The sequence below is a fragment of the Gracilinanus agilis genome, chromosome 2 (assembly GCF_016433145.1).
Source record: "Gracilinanus agilis isolate LMUSP501 chromosome 2, AgileGrace, whole genome shotgun sequence".
In the NCBI taxonomy this organism is placed as follows: domain Eukaryota; kingdom Metazoa; phylum Chordata; class Mammalia; order Didelphimorphia; family Didelphidae; genus Gracilinanus; species Gracilinanus agilis.
This window is the reverse complement of record NC_058131.1, coordinates 529,000,366-529,020,594: the sequence shown is the minus strand read 5'-3', so window position 1 is coordinate 529,020,594 and position 20,229 is coordinate 529,000,366. Positions and strand designations below refer to the sequence as shown.

Sequence of the window (20,229 nt, the reverse complement as noted above, 5' to 3'; positions counted from 1 at the left end):
CAGAGAGGCCAGGATAAGAGGCAGACAGATGTGGCTTTACTGCTTAATCACATACCTTCTGAGTGTCCTTGGCAACTCTTAAGTCAATAAGTTGAAAAGAAAATGCTGATCTGCATTGATAAGAAAGTTTTTTTCCTGGGAACTCCCTACATCAGTGATGGGCAAACTTTTTAAAGAGGGGGCCAAAAGAAAGGAAATGCTCATTTGTCAGTCTGTTTCTAAGGCAACTCTTTCGAAGTTTCATTGTATCATATCCTACTCATTGTATTTGTCAGATTAGGAATAATGTCGGGCAGCCAGATAGAACATTTCAGGGGGCTGCATCTGGCCGGCAGGCCATAGTTTGCCCATCACTGCCCTATACCAATTACAAGCCTAATTGTTTTTAAAGCCTTAATACAATGCTAATATTTATCATTAGGTATATGGGCATACCCAACTTAATATCTTTGTTTAGTTTCTTGAAAACATTAACTTATGAAACACCAATATAGGAGATAATTTCAGAGTAACAGTGTTACTTTAACAGAAGATACATTTCCTATGAACTAAAATCCTGACTATAAAGTTTAAAATAGGAAAGGAAGAAGGACACTAGGGAGAATTTTTTAGGACGAAAAACTCCCCTTCATACTCTCCACCCCACCTCAGCTGAATCTCTTTCCTCTTTATATCAGCCTCCTCCTCCTGTCTCCCTTATCCCTACCATTTCTGCCCCCAAACTACAGAGCAACTGTTATCTAATTGCACAGACAGGCCACTCCACTGATGAAAGCATAGGATGGATTCACCAGGAATAAAGAAACAGCTACTATCCTCCAATGTAGGAGATTATAGAGGAGTTTGGTCTTAATATACCAAATTTACTACTTATTGGCATTGTCTGGAACAACATTGCACGAGTTATGCCTGTACAAAAAAAAATTGCTAGCTGTTTCAGACATCTCAATATGACCCTTGGAAAAATTTTATTCTACTGCTATTGAGTTCAAAATAACAATCATCCAGTGTTTTGATTCTAAAGGAAAAACTGTTCTCTTGTACTTTATATGTAAAAGAAATACCATTCTTCTGCTAATTCTCAGCACCTTTAGTTTCATAGTAAATACTTATTGATTGAGTTACATTAATTCATGTTATCTCCTTTAGAAATTAAGAATCTGGACAAGATTAAAGAAATCCCCATGGAAGAGTGGGATTCTGAAATATTAGCTACAGAGAAAGGTAACTATACTAATTAATGGGAAAACATTTTAATTAAGAAGTTTTCTCAGAATGCATAGCTTCATGTAATAATAATAATCACTTATGATTAAAGTGACTGATTTTATATAGCACATTACAGCTTAAAAAGAATTCTTATCACAATACTCTGAGATAAGTAGATAAATATCAGTAAGTCCTAGTTGAATAGAGGTAGTCACTTGAGATTTTCAGTAAAATAGATTTTTTTTTTTTTATGGTAGAAAATCTCTAGACAATCCTGTTTCCTAAGAAGTTTAGTAGGCACGTCCATTAGGATATAATTCTCTCTTTCTCTTTCTCAGAATTAGAACAATTACAAGCTAAAGAAGAAGAATTCAAGAGGTAACTCTTTAATTTTTGTGTATGCCAATATAGTGTCAAAGTCCATCAAACAAATGGCACCCTGCCTCCAGAAGCTGGTTTAATTCTAGATCAGTTTGAGGGGATGAGTCTTATTAATTATCTGACTTAGGGCTTCTGTTTTATTCTGAAATCATACCAGAGGATTATTTGATTCATTGGATGACATTTTTTGAGACTGGCCTTACATAGAGCATTGTTCTAGACCAATTCTAAAACAGATTCAAACTTTTCTGTCAAAATAATCTTTGTGGATGCAAATATAGCAACAGATTCATTAGACTTAAACTTCCATGAAGATGAGGATCAGGACCATTTAGTATTCCTCTTCTTGTCCTATAGCTCACATTTGTGATAGGAAACTCTGGAATTTATACCAAAGGATTTCTTTTTCCCAAAATTATCTGATTTTGTCTACAGAAATATATCAGAACTGGAGACACAGAGGCAGCGGGCACTTGCTCAAATAAACATTCTACAGAGAGAAGCAAATATAACTAAGGAGCGACTGGAAAAATTCAAGTAAGGAAAAACGTTTCATCTGTTCAATTAAATTCAACAAACACTTACTAGGAGGGTAGCTAGGTGGCTCAGAATATAGAGAGCCAGGTCTGGAGACAAGAAGTCCTGGGTCCAAATGTGACCTCAGACACTTCCTAGCTGTGTGATTCTGGGCAAGTCACTTAATCCCAATTGTGTATACCCTTAACACTTCTCTGCCTTGGAACCAATACTTGGTATTGATTCTAAGACAGAAAGTAAGAGTTTTTAAAAAACAAACAAACATATGTTTATTAAGTATTTCTCTTGCCTCACAGCCCTTTCCTCCACCCTCCCCCTTTCCATTTTCTGGAACTAAGCCATGATCAAATCAGCTCTGCCCTTGTTCCCAGACGGGGTATGTCAGACATCCTTTGGCCCCATTCGCTTTCCCTGTAACTTTCCCGATTAAAGTGCCCCTTCCCTGGTTACTACTTTTCCTGTGGACTCTTTACAGGCAGGGACTTTCTTTTGTGGTATTGGGCTGATAATAAGCACTTTATAAAGGCTTTTCATTCATCCATTCATGGCATGGTGGTGGGTACTTGGGATACAGAGACAAAAATGAAATAGCCCCTTCCTTTGAGTAACTTGAATTCTTTAGTGGAGATACTTGTAATCACCTAATTAAATCCAAGAAAATTTGAAGAGAAAGCAAGCATTTAACAACAGAAGAACAGAAGGAGGTACCTGAGCTGAACCCTATGAAAGACAACGCTCCTGAGAGAAAACTGGAAGATTGTTCGCAGCCCAGAGCCTTTACGGCTGAATTTAGAGAACTGTGATCTGGTTTACCTAGAATGTAGAATATATCAAAGAGACATGGGAAACAAGTCTGGAAATGTGGCTTGGGAGCATACTGTGGGGAGCTTTACATGCCAGCATGAGGAAGTTCATATTTAATTCTAGAAATAATAGAGAACCAATAAAAAACTTTTGTTCTTTTTTTTTAACAGTTTAAGACTGTAGCATCAGATTGCTTAAATCTAAATATATGGTGTCACTTACCCAGAGGAAAGAGTACCATCTGATACTATATTTTGTGGGATTAGATGTGATTTGGTTGTTCTTGTCTCAGTAAATAGAGATCCAGACTCTGAATCACAGAAACCTGGGCTTAAAAATCCATTTCTGACTCTGAGACCCTGGGCAAGTCACTTACTCTCTCAATGCCTCAGAAATCCTCACAGATCATATGCTAAACTATATTGCTAGAGGCATTTTCCTTAGTGGGAGGTCCCTATACCAATAAAATTTGAGGTCTAGTCAAAGAAAATCTTGAAGCTGATATTTTTCCTTTTTTTTTTTTTTTTTTTTTTTTTTTTTTTTTTTTTTTAACTAGTGGCTCAGAATGGGAGATCATTGAATGGAGTGATAGCCAGGCTGTATTCACTTTCCTTTATGACTCAATAGAGCTCACCATCACCTTTGGAGAGCCTGTGGGTAAGTAGCAAAAGCAATCTGATTTTATTTTACAACCACTTATATGTGAGGAGGAATACATAAAACCCCATGATTAAATTCATTCAGGATTCAAATCTTAATTTTAAATATGGAAAGGAATCAAAAACAATATGGTAGCAACATGTGCTGATGCTGCAGGCGCATATAAAATGAAACATTTGTTGATTGAAAATGTCATCATTCTAGAGCTTTCACAGGTGTTTACCTGTTGCTTACAAAGTATAAATTAATGTATGAATGGACAAAGAAATTGTTTGATTTTATCACCTTTATAAAAACTTTTTATTGTTATGAATTTAATAAATATCAACAAATTTAAACTTTTTCTTGTAAAAAGGACAGAAAAAGCAAATCTGACCTCAGACACCTCCTAGCTATGTGACTCTGGGCGAATTATTTAAGCCCCATTGCCTAGCCCTTACTGCTCTTCTGCCTTGGAACCAATACACAGTACTGATTCTAAGATGGAAGGTAAGGGTTTGAAAACAAAAAACAAAAAGTACTTCATATGACATGATTACTTACAATGTGCTGCTTTTTTTAAAAAGTATATACTATATCAAATTTAAAACAGTATTCTAATACTGCTCTTGCTAGTCTTTGTTCTCTCCTGGACCTCCTTCTTTTCTGTGTGTTTATTGATATTCTTTGTTTTGTATCTTTATTACTATCTCACACACTTGAACTCTTCCCCTACCCCTCAGATAATAAAAGCTCCCCTTCTCCCTCATAACAAGTAATTACATCTAGTCAAAACAAATCCACACATTAATTGTATCTGAAAATGTATGTATCTTTCTTCACCTTTAGCCCTCCCCTTTCTGCCAAGAGGTGAAAAACATGAATTGTCACCAGTTTTCTGAAGTCATATTTGGTCATTGCGTTGATCATAGCTCTTAAGTCTTTCAGTTTTTTCCTTTACAGTGTTGTAGTCATATAAGTTGTTCTCTTGGTTCCATTTATTTCACTGTTTCAATTAATATAAGACCTCCAAGATTTTTTCTAGATCCGACCCTTAGACCTTCTTAAAGTTTATAATATGCCATTAAATATCATAATTTACTTAGTCACTTTGATGGGCACCACTTTGTTTCCATTTCTTTGCTAAGACAAAAAGTGCTATTATAAGTTTTTTGTGTATTTGGTTCCTTTCTTTCTTTGATTTCTTTGGTCTATAGGCTCTGTGATTATATACTGGATCCAAAACATATATATATAGTTGAGTATTGACTTTTTATTCTGACTTTTCCTAGATGGTCTTCCTTTCCTGAACAAGAGTTGCAGAAAGATTGTTGATGTAAACTTTGAAACTCTGCTGAATGGTAAGACTTAAAACATTTATTTCTAAAGTTAGGAACTTTCAAGTATGAATTATTCCTTGAAGTCTGTGCTTCAAAGACTGTTGCAAAGTTATGCAATTCACAATTTCTGTGCTTAAGTCATTATATAGAGATCATTGAAGTGGGTTTTGGAATTTTAAATAAAATCTAACTTCCTATAGTTGTTCACAAGGAATGAGTGGTTTTGAGATTTTTACAGTTATTTAAGTATGGTCCTACATTATCCAAATAACAGTTATCAAATTTTTGTTTCAGTTACATATAGTAATAATTTTTAACAATTATTAGCTGACATTTTGTGATCCAAATTTTCTCCCTTCTTCCCTTCTCTGCCTCTCTCCCCAGGATGGTAAATAGTCTTAAGTTATTCCAGTGTTGTCACAGGTTTTTCTTTAAATTTAACTAAAAATTAGAGTGAAGGGGCTCTCATTTTCAAAAAGCTTAATGGGATTGCTGTTTATAAGAAACAAACTTTTATAAACATGTGAAAAATCACTCCGTTTTTATTTATTTTTGCAGAAAATAAAGCTCCCCCATCATCACTGTTAGTACATAGACTTATTTTACAGTTCATTAAGGATCAGGAATCATGGAAGAATAAATGCACAACCCAACATCATGTGCCTAAGGTAAAGTCTAATTGCAAAATCCCAGGAAAAATAAGTAGAGTCATCTGCCCTTGAAGGCTGACCTAAAACTGGATACCAAATTGGAGCTTCTGAAATAGTAGTCTATCCATCTTGTTCACAGGACTTTGAATTCTGTAGAGAAAAGTTACTAAGGGCAAAAAATTATTTATAATATTATTTATCTTTCTGCTTTTCCAGATGCTACAAGAGATTTCATTGGTAGTAAGCCATTGCAGACTCCTAGGAGAGGAGATTGAATATCTAAGTAAATGGGGACCAAAATATAACCTCATGAATGTAGATGTCAATAATACTCAGTAAGTAGTTATTAGAGAAACCTATTTAAGTTATGATTATTAATTTTAATGTTAATTGTGCATCAAAGTGAACTTATATACTTGGTTGTTAAAAATCAATGCCACTGGGTATATTATATTGAATAATTTCTGCATATGCATAAAATAATTGAATTAATAGGCTTTAAGAAGCCTCCTGATTCTACCCTGTTTCTTACTTCCCGCGTGCACTGCCTTCATTTTCTTTGATAGTATTTTGAATCAAATTCAGTTGTTTAACCATCATAGCCCCAGAGAATCCCATTATCAGCAAAATTTATTTGGTACCCTCTATGTGCCAATCACTGTTCTAGGAGACAAAAGAGAAACAGTCCCTGCTGTCAAGGAGCTTACATTCTACTGGAGGAAATAAAATGTAGGTATATACAAAATAGATGTAAGGTCAGTTGACACTTGTACTGTGTCTTGAAGGAAATCATAGATTTATTCAGTAAACACTTAATTTAGTGCCTACTATAACCCAGTTCCAAAGGGAAGAGTAGGTTTTTGGGGAAATGTAATGAGTTCTGTTTTGAATATATTGAATTTGGGATGCCCATGGGACATCCCATTGTAAATAGTCAGTAGACAATTGATTGACTAGAGCTCTGTATTGAGATTTTGTATCATCTTTTTAAAGATGATAAAACTTTGGAAGCTAATAAGGTTAACAAGCAAGGGAGTGTAGAGAAAAACAAAGAGACCCATTATAGACTGAGATACCATGACAGTTATGAACAAGTAAAATCAACAGTTATTTATTATTTACTTACTATGTGCTTGGCACTGTGTTTAAATGCTAGAAATACAAAGAAGGTAAAAACAAGCCCAGCCTTAGGGAGGTCATATTCTAATAGGAGAGACCACATGCAAACAGCTCTATACAATCAAAATATATACAGGTAATATCAGAGGCAATCACAACAGGAGGGCTCTAGCATTGAAAGAGACCAGGAAAGGCATCTTGCAGACAATGGGATTTGAGCCGAGACTTAAAGGAAGCTAGGAAGTGAGGATCGGATTAGGAGGGTGGCATTCCAGGCAGAGGGAACAGCCACTGAAAATGCACAGAATGGGAGAAGGCATGTTGTGGGAGAAATAGCAAGGATAGGCCATTGTTATTAGGAGCATGGGATATGCTTGCACTATCTCTCTGCCCAGCATAGTACACTTAGCTCTCAGGTTGTATACATACTGCATTGTAGTGAACAAAAAATTAAGAAAGTGCCATAAAATCTTTTTTTACCTTCTTAGTTTTTTGTTTTATTTGTTCACTTGACAATTAACTCAGTAATTTCTTGAAAACAGTTTTCTCCAAGAATGCCATCTCCTTCCAAACTAGATGAAGTCATGCTTTTGGAGTGGGTTTAGAATATGTTTTTGCTGTTGTTTAAGAATAGTCACAATAGTAACCCTGTTGCAGATGTTCTACCTTCTGTTCTTTCAAGTTCCTTTAGAGAAGAGAACACTGCATCTATCTACTAGTTCATTTTAGTAATGAAATGGAGAGAAGTATAGGCAAGTGCTTCTTTGTCCTGTCTGTCTCAATAGGCACTTTGGGGCATAGGCCCTTCTCATTGCATACACTACTTCTCCCTTTCACTGTCCCCTTATTCTCTCTCCTCTTTTCCTTTTCTGCTTTGCCATGAAATTTTTCTTCTCCCATTCCCTTCTCCCGGTAGATTTTTAAGCCTGTCAGATACCACTGGCAGATACTGCTTAGGCCTATAACCCTGTGGGAAAATAGTGTGCTAATTAGGGCTTAGGTAAAGAGAATGAATGAAGCTCTGGGTTTGAGTGGGAGTTCCAGGTACATAAGCCACCGTTTGAAAGTGGTATGACAAAGGAACTAACATTAATCCAATTCAGTTTAACCAATGTTTATTAAGCATCTACTTTTCACAAGGCACTAAGGATACAGACATAAAAACAAGTCTCTGCCTTTCAGAATATCATCTTCCTTTGGGGAGGATACAAGACCTGCACAAAGAAGTAAATATAAATATATTTGAAGTTGGGGGAATCAGAAAAGAACTGGCATGGTAATTGTCACCTGAGATATGCCTTAAAAGAGGCTGGGATTCTAAGAGGCTGACCAAGCCAAAGAAGGACTGTATTCCAGACAATAAGGGATTATGGAAAGGCATAGAGGTGGGAGATAGAATTTTATGTACAGGAGCAGCTAAGGCAGTTTGACTAGAACAGAATATGTATAAAAGATGAGTAATATGAAAGATATGGTGGAAATCTGGGTAGGACCCAGATTGTAGAGAGCTTTTAAATACCAGACTGAGGATTTTGTTTTATCCTAGAAGCAAAAGGGAACCACTGATGATTTATGGGTTAGAGAATGATATAACCAGATCTGTGTTTTAGGAAGATCTTTTAGGTAATTGTGTGATTGAAGTGAGGAATCATTTCTGGATCGTGGGTCTCACATTTGTCAAATAAAAATGAGTACTTGTTGTGCCAGCCTACCTTACCAGAATGGTATAAGGACAAATACTATATGATGACAAATAAATACAAAAAGTTAGTTAGGGGGAAAAAAAAGATAATATAAAAATTTAAGGCACTATTATAAATATGGTATTACAAGTTAATGACTGATTGTATCTTTTGTCACATCTCAGAGTTAACAGAGAATTCAGAAGTATTATAGTCCAAACCTCCCTGAGCAAGAATTCCTTTTGTAATAGCCTCTCCTGGAAAGCCTCTAGGAACAGAGAGCTCACCATTTCCTTTACTTATGGAAAGCTCTAATTGTTAATAACTGTTATTTCCTTTTTTTAAGCCAAATTCTGCCTCTCAAACTTTCACTATTTTTACTAGTTCTACCTTCTAAATTGAAGCAAAATATATAATTCTATTTTCTACATGCAAATGTTTCATTTACTTGACAGTGATAATATCCCTACTAAATCTTGTCCTCTTGTAATTTCACTTTTCCTTATTAGGTTGAGAATAGGGCCTTATGCATAGATAATGTATAAAAACTCATTATTGTGATAAAAAAATTACTAATGAAAATTTATAATCATTGTAAAAACAAAGAATATTAATGATTTCTAAGATGTTTAAGATTAGGCCAAAATGACTAATTAATGGGATCTGTGTGGGTCTTGTCTTTTACAGAATACAGCTCTTATTCTCCAGTTCTGCTGCTTTTGCAAAGTTTGAATTGACACTGTCTCTTTCAGCCCATTATCCATCTGTCCCATTGTCTTTCACCATTCAGAACCTCATTGGGAACACTGCGTGAGTAAAACAAAAGAGGGAAATATGATAGAGTTCTGCTGCTAAATTCCCAACATTTTACTTGGAAAACCCTGAGACTGATCTATGGAGGCAGTGTAGAAGTGAAGTGAGATGGGAACTTATCTTGGCACATTGCTTCATGGTAAATAGCTTCTTTGCCCGCCTCTTCATTTCGAAGTTTTGAATCTTTCAAGACCTGATATTATCTACCCTGAGGTTACATATGATATGGCCCCTAAAACCTCCTTTTTTACTGAGGAGCTGTTGGGGTCTTTTCGACTCCAGGACTTAGAGTTGCATATTTAAATATTTTTGCCTTTAAATCATCTGATAGGTGAAATCATATTTTTATATTTCCCATCTACCCCAGATTCTTCTTTCTTCTTATCTTTTGGACACCCTATTCCAGTGTCCTCCTTCAAACCAAGTTAGACTAACTCTGGGTAGACAGAATCTGAAACCTTCTAATGCCTTTGGTGGAAAATCTGGTGTGGACTTGAAAGAGTCCTCTACATCCTCTACATCCATGTAGTCAGACTCCTATAAAATCTAAAGCTAGTATTAATGGCTCTATAAGCCTAAATTGTTGGCACTCTGTAGAATATGAGAAATATGTAGTTATTGTATTACCCCAACCTCTTAAACTGTTTGATGGAGCCACACTTAAAAAGAGCCAACCTTGACTCTGATATGGAGTGAGTCTTATTAATTCTTTGGGCTTGGCCCTAATAAGCTAAGAGGTGACAGACCCCAAAATATATACATGCCATAAAATGCCACTAATTCTTCTGGTGGTTAGACACTTTGCTTTTGCCCAATTAGCTACCTATTTGTGATTTCTAGTGCTCTGTAAAAAAATTAATTCTTTGATTGAGAATGTGAGTTTACAGAAAAACTGAATCTCTTTTTGTATTTCCTAGCCAAGATAAAATTGCTGCCATTTTGTCTAAAGTGCCACTGGATAACAACTACCTGAAGACAGCAGTCAAGTATATTTACCAAGATCTGCTCCAAGGCCCTCATCTTCATCCCTAGAACCACATACAACTATAATGATCAAATTTTTTCCATTGTTTGCTTTTCGACCATGACTCTCTTTGGTATTGGAAGCAAACTTAAAAGTGCTCTTTCTAGTCATACTATTTTTATGTTTAAATGACACTAGTCAGGGATCGCATGTTCACCTCTCTTTCTTAGAGAGAATAGAATGATATACTTTGCTTTATGTCAGTGGATATGTAAGAAAAAATATCTTTAAACTATAGTGAAATTCTGAGCTTTAATGAACAACCTATTGGACATGAGAAAGGAAATGACTGCAGAGAATATTTTTTTCTGCCATCTCCAGATATTTTGGCTTCTGCTTGACAGCTTTTTTCTAGTATGGAAAAATTACATTTCCCAACATAGAGACAACGCTAAAAATTTCCAAGCTCATTTCTCTCCATTTCAGGAATATTACTTCCAGAAGGAAAATGATGAACCCACAGTTATTAAAATGGGTCAGTCTTTTCCAGAGGGACTAGCTTCCTCTAATTGTTATTGTATAGTGTATGCTGGTGGTCTCAATTGTCTTGTCTATTTAAGTGCATTCCAGTGAAAGTTCATTTTTGTCTAGGATTGTGTAAATACTAATTTGTGATATTTAAATATGTAGTAATAAGTTGGTACCATTCTTTAGCCTGGGCTGTTGGCCTTTTCCCATTTTACTGGAGATTGCTTTACAAGATTACTATCTTTTTATTAAATCACCTTTGCTCTTCATTTGACTGCATATCACATCTGTAACCTCTACTAAATTCTGGGACAGGTGATGATAATGAACAAAAGTCCCAGCTCCAGGCCAAAAATCTGATCTTCCATTACAGAATGAATGGAATTGGATGGTGAAGTACATAAATTTAGGCCCAAAACTGAATGACTCCTTTCCTATCCATACCTTAAATGAAATACTAATTGCGTCCTATTAAATTATTTCTCTCATTGTGAAGATACTAACATTATATTTGTTTTTATATCCCTCAGAATTGGGTTTTTACTTTCAAGTCCAGGTTCAAGTTTTATATATTCTACATGTAATCTTCCTTTAATTAGTTTTTTTGTCATAAGACAAAGGCTAATTTGAAAGGCCGCATGGCTTTCTCTCAGCAGAAATCAGAATTCATCTTTTACAATTTTATACAAAGACACAAAGCTCATTTGCCATAAATATCACCATCTGAATTCACTTTCTCTATGGGTTCCTTAAAAAAACTGCTCTAACATCATCCACAATGTTATCTTGCTATATGTTATGACCACCTGTTCCAAGAGTCTCAAATATAGGGGGGAGGGATAATTTCTAGAGCCCTAAATAGTAGGGTTCTGTCTTTTGTATGATGGTAATCATTTATGAACTGTTCCAGAGAGAGAATAAATTGTGTTATATATAGTAATAGCCTCAGCTTTCCTAAACTAATTTTTTGGGTTTCAGTATATTTATAAAACTTGAGAATTTGTCTGCACTTATATTTGTTGAAAGCTTTGGCTGTTCGTTTTTACATAATTATTTGGTATGTTTTCCTTCAATGATTGGAATAATTTTGTATCATTTAGACTAGTTGAAAATATTCCGTAGTAAATAAATAATGTCTCTACATAATGGTACTTCTGGGAAGTCCTTTGGAATTAAGTTAAAGAAAGCAGAGGGCCACGTAGGAACACCTAGCTGGGGACTAAGCCAAGTTAGCAGGAGTCACGTGGAATCAAAGCCATTTCAAGACACAAACTTTTCTTGTAATTCAAAGAACATGTCATTTTTCTGAGCTGAGATTAGGATTTGAGAAGGAAAGTCTCAACAGCAAACTCAGACCTACTTTTTTAAACAAGAACTGTATGCTTTCATTTAGGTTCTTTTTGCTCGTTTATTGCCAATCTCATTTATTCCTTAAGAGTCACAAGTCAATAGGTATTTAATGGCCATAGGTATCATAAGGGATCTCTCCCCTCAAAGATTTAATACCACAGTTGAGGAAACAATGTGTATACATTCAGTTCAGGTTTCAGTGGATGCCTGTCGTGTGAGGGCGCTGAAATATTACTTTAAACAATTATTAAATATTAATATTTAAAATATTACTTTTAACTATTTGTTATTAAATATTAATATTTTAAAATGTTATTTGATTAAATACTAATTTATGTGGTAAAGACAAAACAATAGGAATTCAAAGACAGAAGATATAAGTATATACTGAAGAAACTGGAAAGTATTTATATACATAGGAGCTAGAACTTAAAAGGAAGTATAAGATTCTAACTCACTGAGAGCATTTTGAAAGGAGAGAGTGGATGACAGTTTGAATAAAGGCATGAAGATGAGAATAATAAGCATTCTAAGATCATGATGATGATGATAATGATGAAACAATTATTAGCACATAAATAATTCCAGTATGAGAAAATAGACCTTAAATTATCTAGATGGGTTTGGTTTTTTTGTCCCTAGTAACCAGCATTCCCACTTAATTTGAATTAGAGCCAAAAGGGCTTTATTTGATGGCGAGGTACCACAAGTACCTAGGAGGAGACCTTTAGTTGCTAGTGTGATACTGTATGCACTGACCCATCCTACCTCTGTAAATACCTTTTCTTGAATTTAGCCCCTAATTTGTTTTTCTTAACAAATAAAATTGGCTCTTGCAATCTAGCATTAAATGTACAGTCACAGGATCTCAAAGTTGGAAAAGACCTTACAGAAGTGGTTCAGAATTGACAAGCAAAACTTAGAAATAAATACAATAGCCCTTTGAGAAACTTAAAATCACAAGCTCCTGGAAGAAGGAATCCCTATTCAATAGGAACTGACAAGAAAACTGGAAAACAGCTTGACAAAAAATGGGCCAGCATCCATATACCATGCCCATGTCCATATACCACAATAAATCCAAGTGGGTATTCTTTAGGTTGCGTTACTTAATATCAAGAGATTTGGGGAAAAAACTTTCAAGTGCATAAAATTAAAAAGGTTTTACATAAATAAAGCCAACATATTTAGAATGGTATAGCATGGGAAAAATCTTTGCACTAAACATCTGATAAAAGAAATATCAGTAACCATGTGGAAAAATACTTCAAATTACTGGTGTGTGTATGTAAAAACAAATTGAAAGTTTCGCCTCATACCCATCAAATTAGCAAAGCTGATAAAAGAAAGAAGTCTATTCCAAAAGGACTTTAGCTACATGAATACTCTGTTGGTAGAACTGTGATTCACTCCAACTGTTCCTGGAAAGCAATCTAGATTTTTAAAAAGCTACTGACTAATCTATATCCCCTAACTCATCCCCAGGACTGGGCACATACCCCAAAGAAGTCAAAGACTTGGGGTAGCTAGGTAGTTCAGTGGATAGAGCACCAGGCCTGGAGATGGGATGTCCTGGGTTCACACTCCAATTGCCCAGCTTTTACCCCTCTTCTACCTTGGAACCAATACTTAGTATTTACTCTAAGACAGAAGATAAGGGTTTAAAAAGAAAAAAGTCAAAGACTTAAGGTACCTACATATACCAAAACATAACAATGTAACAATGCTTTTTTTGGTAGCAAAAAAAAATCGAAAATCAAAATATGTGTTCAGGAGATGGTTGGATTGTAATATGTGAAAGTGATGGAATATATTGTAAGATAAGGAAAAAATTATGGATCCAGAACATGAGAAAAACACATATGATGAAATAAGAACCAGGAGAAACTTTGAAATAATTACAATTGTGTGTGTTTAAACAAATTAAAATAAATACAGTGACCAAATTTGAGCCTAAAGATTAGATGACTACAAATACAGTATATGGTAGGTACAGATGTAGTTGCTATATGGTCAATTATCCTTGACTTTGTCCTTGTTACATGGAACAGCAATGGGTCTGGGAAAATAATTATATTGGAAAAGTCCTAGAGGTTCAGAATGAGCAAAATTTTAGGTGTAGTTAATATGGATTTGTTTTGCTTGGCTAATTTGTTACAGGAGGGAGTTTTTATCAGGAGGAAAGATATGGAGGCTGGTAGTGGTAATGATACCCCCCTCCAAAAAAGCGCCAATGAAACATTTTTAAATACCCCTCCCCCCAAAAAAACACTGAAGGTAGTCCAGAGGAATCAGCAGGGCAATGTTGGAGTTAACTATGTTAAATTGAATATATTTGCAAAAAGAGAAGTTGTGTGAGATAAATATTCACTTTATCTTAGCCCTCTTTTTTTATAGGAAAAATGTTATTTGTCAGGTTCGTGATAATTAAAAAAAAATTTTTAGGTGAATACCAGTAAAAATGTAAAAGAAAAAGCGGCAAAAAGTAATGTAGTACAATCCATACCTGAACAGGAATCATCATCTGCATCACTAACAAGTGACCATCCAGTCAACTAAAATAAAATAAAAGCTAGGAGGCAAATAATTACTATGCTTTGCTTTCCTTTAAAATTTAATTTATTTTGGGGGCAGCTGGGTAGCTCAGTGGATTGAGAGCCAGGCCTAGAGACGGGAGGTCCTAGGTTCAAATGTGACCTCAGACACTTCCCAGCTGTGTGACCTGGGCAAGTCACTATTGCCTAGCCTTTACCACTCTTCTGCCTTGGAACCAATACAGTATTGACTCCAAGATGGAAAGTAAGGGTTAAAAAAAATTTTTTTTTTAATTTATTTTAACCTTAAACACAGAAATAAATTTTTTTCATGCATAGCAAAATACAGATGATTCTCTGAAACAGAACCTCCATATTTTATATTTACTTTTTTTTTTTTTTACTTTTTTTTTTTTTTAAACCCTTAACTTCTGTGTATTGACTTATAGGTGGAAGAGTGGTAAGGGTAGGCAATGGGGGTCAAGTGACTTGCCCAGGGTCACACAGCTGGGAAGTGTCCGAGGCCGGATTTGAACCTAGGACCTCCTGTCTCTAGGCCTGGCTCTCAATCCACTGAGCTACCCAGCTGCCCCTATATTTACTTTTTTAAAATTACACATACCTTCAAAACTGCCCCACTCATATTTCTTTTGGAATTTTTGTTCATTTTTAAACTTTTCAGTAGCCTTTTGTATATGTGTCATTATAGCTTCCTTTGCCCCATTTTTTATAACGAGTGTAGTAAAACAAAAGAAACCTCCATATTTTAGCCATGTCCAAAAATGTACACCTCTGTGCCTTGTGTCCCATCCCGCTTCTATCAGGAACTGGGTATGGGTAACAAATTTCATCATAGGACTTCTGCAAACTCTGTTGGTCTGGCATTGATCAGAGACTTTCAAGGTTGTTTTTCTTAACAATGTTGTTGCCTTTGTGTTCTGGTTCTGTCACTTCTGTCACTTCACTCTGTGTGAATTCTCTAAAATCCATCTTATTTGTAATTTCTTTCTGTGCAATAATGTTCCATAACATTCACATGCCACAATGTGTTCAGCCACTCCCCAGCTGTCCTAGAGGCAATTTGGTGAACACTCTTAAATTTTAGTTCTTTCTCTTCTTACCATTCCTCTATCTCTCCACTAAAGAAGCCTGATCACTACCATTATCTTGTCTTTTATTATTCTTTTTTTTTTTTAAACCCTTACCTTCCCCCTTAGGCAGAAAAGTGATATGGGCTAGGCTATCCAGGTTAAGTGACTTGCACAGGGTCACACAGCTAGGAAGTATCTGAGGCCAGATTTGAACCCGAAACCTGTCTCTAGACCTGGCTCTCAATCCACTGAACTACCTAGCTGCTCCCCATCCCCCTTTTTCTTTTTAATTTAACATTTAATTTTTTTCTGTGTTATATATGTATTATCATGCAAAACATTTCCATATTATTCTTTTTTTTTTAACCCTTGTACTTCGGTGTATTGTCTCATAGGTGGAAGATTAGTAAGGGTGGACAATGGGGGTCAAGTGACTTGCCCAGGGTCACACAGCTGGGAAGTGGCTAAGGCCGGGTTTGAACCTAGGACCTCCTGTCTCTAGGCCTGACTCTCACTCCACTGAGCTACCCAGCTGCCCCCCTATTATTCATTTTTGTAAGTGAATAATCTTATAAAACCAAAACCCCAAAACATACCCAAATAAACAAGTTTTCATCTGCATTCCGACTCCATCAGTTCTTTTTCTGGAGGTGGAGAGCATTCTTTGTCACAAGTCCCTCAGAATTGCCCTGAATCATTGTATTGCTGTTCGTAGCAAAATCTATCACATTTGATCATTCCACAATATTATAGTTACTGTGTTTAATGTTTTCTGGATTCTGCTTATTTCACTCAGCATCAGTTCACATAGGTCTTTCTAGCTCTTTCTGAAATCTTCCTGTTCGTCATTCCTTATAGTACAATAGGATTCCATCACCATCTACCACTATTTGTTCAGCCATTCCCAATGGAGGTACATCTCTTTAATTTCTAATTCTTTGCCACCACAAAAGGAGCAGCTGTAAGTATTTTTGTACTTCCCCTTTATTAAAATCTCTTTGGGATATAGACCTAGTAATGGTATTATTGGATCAAAAGATATGCATTGTTTTATAGCCCTTTGGGCATAATTCCAAATTGCCATCCGGAATGGTTGGATCAGTTCACAACTCCACCAGCAATGCGTTAGTGTCCCAAATTTTTCACATCTCCAACATTTATCATTTTCCTTTATTGTCATAGTGGCCAACCTGATAGGTGTGAAGTAGTACCTCAGAGTTGTTTTAATTTGCATTTCTCTAATCAAGAGGGATTTGGAACATTTTTTTTCCTATATGTAGCTTTGATTTCTTCATCAGAAAACTGCCTATTCATATCCTTTGACCATTTTTCAATTGGGGAATGACCTGGATTCTTATAAATTTGACTTTGTTCTTTATATATTTGAGAAATGAGAACTTTATCAGAGAAATTTGTTATACATTTTTTTCTCTTCTCTTAAATTCAATCTTCCCTATCCCAACTTCCCCCCCATTATGTGTAACATTCCTATACCAAACTCGATGCATGCCTAGGCTTCCTATGTCTATTGCAGATAAAAGGTTCATCTGATACTTACTTTCCCCACCCCTTCCTCAATATTTGTATGTTCTCATATACCCCTATTATGAAAAATTGTAAGTTCTTCCCATTTATTCTTCTTTTCTGAGTTAGTATGTTATTTTTACCTTCCCTTCTCTTTCCCCTTTTCAGGCCCTCGGGATAGAACCAATCCATTCCTCAAAACTGTGTTTTCTAATTTAACTCTATACCTTTGGAAGACATTGAAGTTCTGAAGGGGCACTTGTTTCTTCTCTCCCTTTTTGAATGTTAGCATTATATCATCAGCTCCTTCCAGTTGTTCATTTACTTTTTCATATTCTTTCTCTTGATTCACATTTGCATTTCAAAGTTTCTGTTTAGTTTTTGTCTTTTCATCAATCTTCTATTCCATTAAGGATCTTTTTTTCTCCTTTGTAAAATTATATTCAGCTTTGCAAGGTGATTCTTGGTTATAAGTCTATATCCTCTGCCTTTTGGAATATTACATTCCAATATTTCTTCTTGCAAAAGCTGCCAGTGTTAAGTGATCCGGACTGTGAATCCTTGATATTTGAACTGATTTTTTCTAATATTTATGGAAAACTCTAGGCTTTGGGGGTACGACATTCCTGAGACTTTTCCTTTTGAGGTACCTATCAGGAGATAAGTGGTTCTAAAAAGTCTGAGGAATTTTTATTTATGATTTCTTGAAAATCCATGCTTTTTTTTTTTTTTAATCATGGTTTTCAAGAATCCAATGTCCTTGGGGTTTTGTTTTGTTTTTTTTATTCTTACCTTCTCTCTTAGAATCAATACTAAATATCAGTTCCAAGACAAAACAGCAAGGGCTAGGGCAGTTAAAGAATTGCCTGGAGTCACACATCTAGGAAGTATCTGAGGTCAAATTTGAACCTAGGTCTTAAGGATACCAGGCACACACTCTACTTATTGGGCCACTTAACTGCACCCTTGGTGATTTTTTCTTTTCTTTTTTTAAACCCTTATCTTCCATCTTAGAATCAATACCATGTATTGGTTCCAAGGCAGAAGAGCAGTAAAGGCTGGGCAATGGAGGGTTAAGTGACTTGCTCACGATCAGCTAGGAAGTATCTGAGGCCAGATTCCAACCTAGGATCTCCCATCTCTAGGCCTGGCTCTCAATCCACTGAGCTACCCAGCTGCCCCCACCCTTAGTGATTCTTAAATTATCCCACCTTAATCTCTATAGGAATATAGGAGTTTTTTGTTTTTTTAAATATCAAATATCTTACATTTTCTTCTATTTTTTCAATATTTTGTTCAGATTTCTTGCTATCTAATGGATTCACTGACTTCTGTTCGATCTATTCTAGTTTTCATGTATTCTGTTTCTTGGATAAGGTTTACCATCACTTTTAAAACTTTTTATTCCAATTAAGATTTGTTCTCTTCTAAACTACTTATTCTCCCAATTCTTTCCTCAAAACTTTTCTTTTTTTTTTTTTAATTTCCTTTAGGTATTCATGTGACTCTTAAGGAAAATCCTTCTCTCTTTTTGTAATTGGGCAACTAGGTGGTTCAATGCATTGAGTGCCAGGCTTGGAATCAGGAAGAGCATCTTTCTGAGTTTAAATCTGGCCTCGGGCATTTACTAGCTGTGTAACCTTAAGAGAGTCACTTAACCCTCAGTTCCTCATCTGTAAAACAAGCTGGAGAAAAAAAATGGCAAACCATTTCAATATCTTTGCCAAGAAAACCCCATAAGCGACCATGAAGAGTCAGATAAAACTGAAACAATTCTTGTAAGGACTGAAAAATAACAATTTGTGTAATTGTTGCCTAGTTACTCTCATTTTAGGAGATCTCCAGATTTGGAATAATTTTTTTTATATCAGTTGGTGTTTTCTTTGACTAATTCATCTCTCCAGCTTTGGTTCCTAACTGGGGCTTTGTACAAAGGCCAGACTCCACATCCTGTTTGATTTTTGGTTGGAGTGATGGGCCCTGCTTGGTTCTTGCCCTGAGTCCCCTGGGTTCCTATACTTACCTCCACCTCCTGGGATTACAATCCCTTGGATCTTTGAGGTTTAGATTGCTATCTTCAGAGCCCTATCTGGCATCTCAAACAATGGACCTCAGGGCTCCTAACCCTGGAGGGTTCCATTATGAGAGCTGTGGTTCCACCCTGCTAGCTGCCCACTGCTGCTCCCCAAGGTGATTTATCCATCCTTGGCTTTCTGACCCCTCTGGGCCTTTTTTAGGGAATTCTGCTCTTTATGCCTCTGAACATGGAGCCATATGTATGTGTATGTGTGTGTGTGTGTATATATATATATATATATATATACATATATATATATATATATGTATATATTACACATATCTTCATCCTGTCTATAGTTGCAAGTCAACAAACATTTACTGCTTACTCTGTGCCTGTGCTAAGAACTAGTTACAAACACAAGCAGAAGAAAGGCCCTGCCCTCTAGAACGGGTCGGCAACCTTTTTGGCCATGAGAGCCATAAAAGCCACATTTTTTAAAATGTAATTTCATGAGAGCCGTACAGTGCTCACAGTGCCTGAAAAAAAAATTGACTTTATGGCTCCTTTGAGGGCCAGATATGGCTTGAGAGCCATACATTGCCAACCCCTACTCCAGAACCTTACCTTTTAATGGGGAAGACTACACATACAGGAGCACAAAGTGGGGGATGGGAAAGTGGGAGAGGTACCTGCCATGGTCACAGTGTCAAAAATACAGAGAACCTGGGGAGAAATGGTGGAATCCTTCCTCATAATGGAGTTCTGGGAGAAACTTGCCCCTGGAAGAAGAGGTCTACAGAGGGCTTTCAGGGAAAGAAGGTGCCCCAGGGGTGGAAGGAACTTCCAAAGTTAAAAGGCAACTGAGGAATGATAGCAAAGTCTGGAAGGTCAGAAATTGAGGTAAACGAGGAATGAGAGGTTTTCCTGGGCTGCCACTGGCTTTGCTGACCTTTTTTCTACTGTCCTCTCACTTGTGGCGATCTTTTATACAGTTCTGGGGTAGAAGTAGTAACTTTAATTTTTCATTTGATTTCTTGATCTGTA

The 20,229-nt window shown here is 36.0% G+C and overlaps 1 protein-coding gene across 1 annotated transcript in view; it reads left to right on the top strand.

Annotated features, from left to right (window-relative positions):
* Positions 1 to 10,284, top strand: part of KNL1 (kinetochore scaffold 1) — a 118,908-nt gene extending 108,624 nt beyond the window's left edge. Inside the window, exons 18-26 of the mRNA XM_044660027.1 lie at positions 1,150 to 1,224; positions 1,548 to 1,587; positions 2,026 to 2,127; positions 3,488 to 3,588; positions 4,863 to 4,931; positions 5,469 to 5,578; positions 5,777 to 5,895; positions 9,049 to 9,171; positions 10,092 to 10,284. Coding sequence (XP_044515962.1) covers positions 1,150 to 1,224; positions 1,548 to 1,587; positions 2,026 to 2,127; positions 3,488 to 3,588; positions 4,863 to 4,931; positions 5,469 to 5,578; positions 5,777 to 5,895; positions 9,049 to 9,171; positions 10,092 to 10,206 — 854 coding nt within the window. The 3' untranslated portion in view covers positions 10,207 to 10,284. The remainder of the gene's footprint in view (positions 1 to 1,149; positions 1,225 to 1,547; positions 1,588 to 2,025; positions 2,128 to 3,487; positions 3,589 to 4,862; positions 4,932 to 5,468; positions 5,579 to 5,776; positions 5,896 to 9,048; positions 9,172 to 10,091) is intronic.
* The last annotated feature ends 9,945 nt before the right edge of the window (positions 10,285 to 20,229 follow it).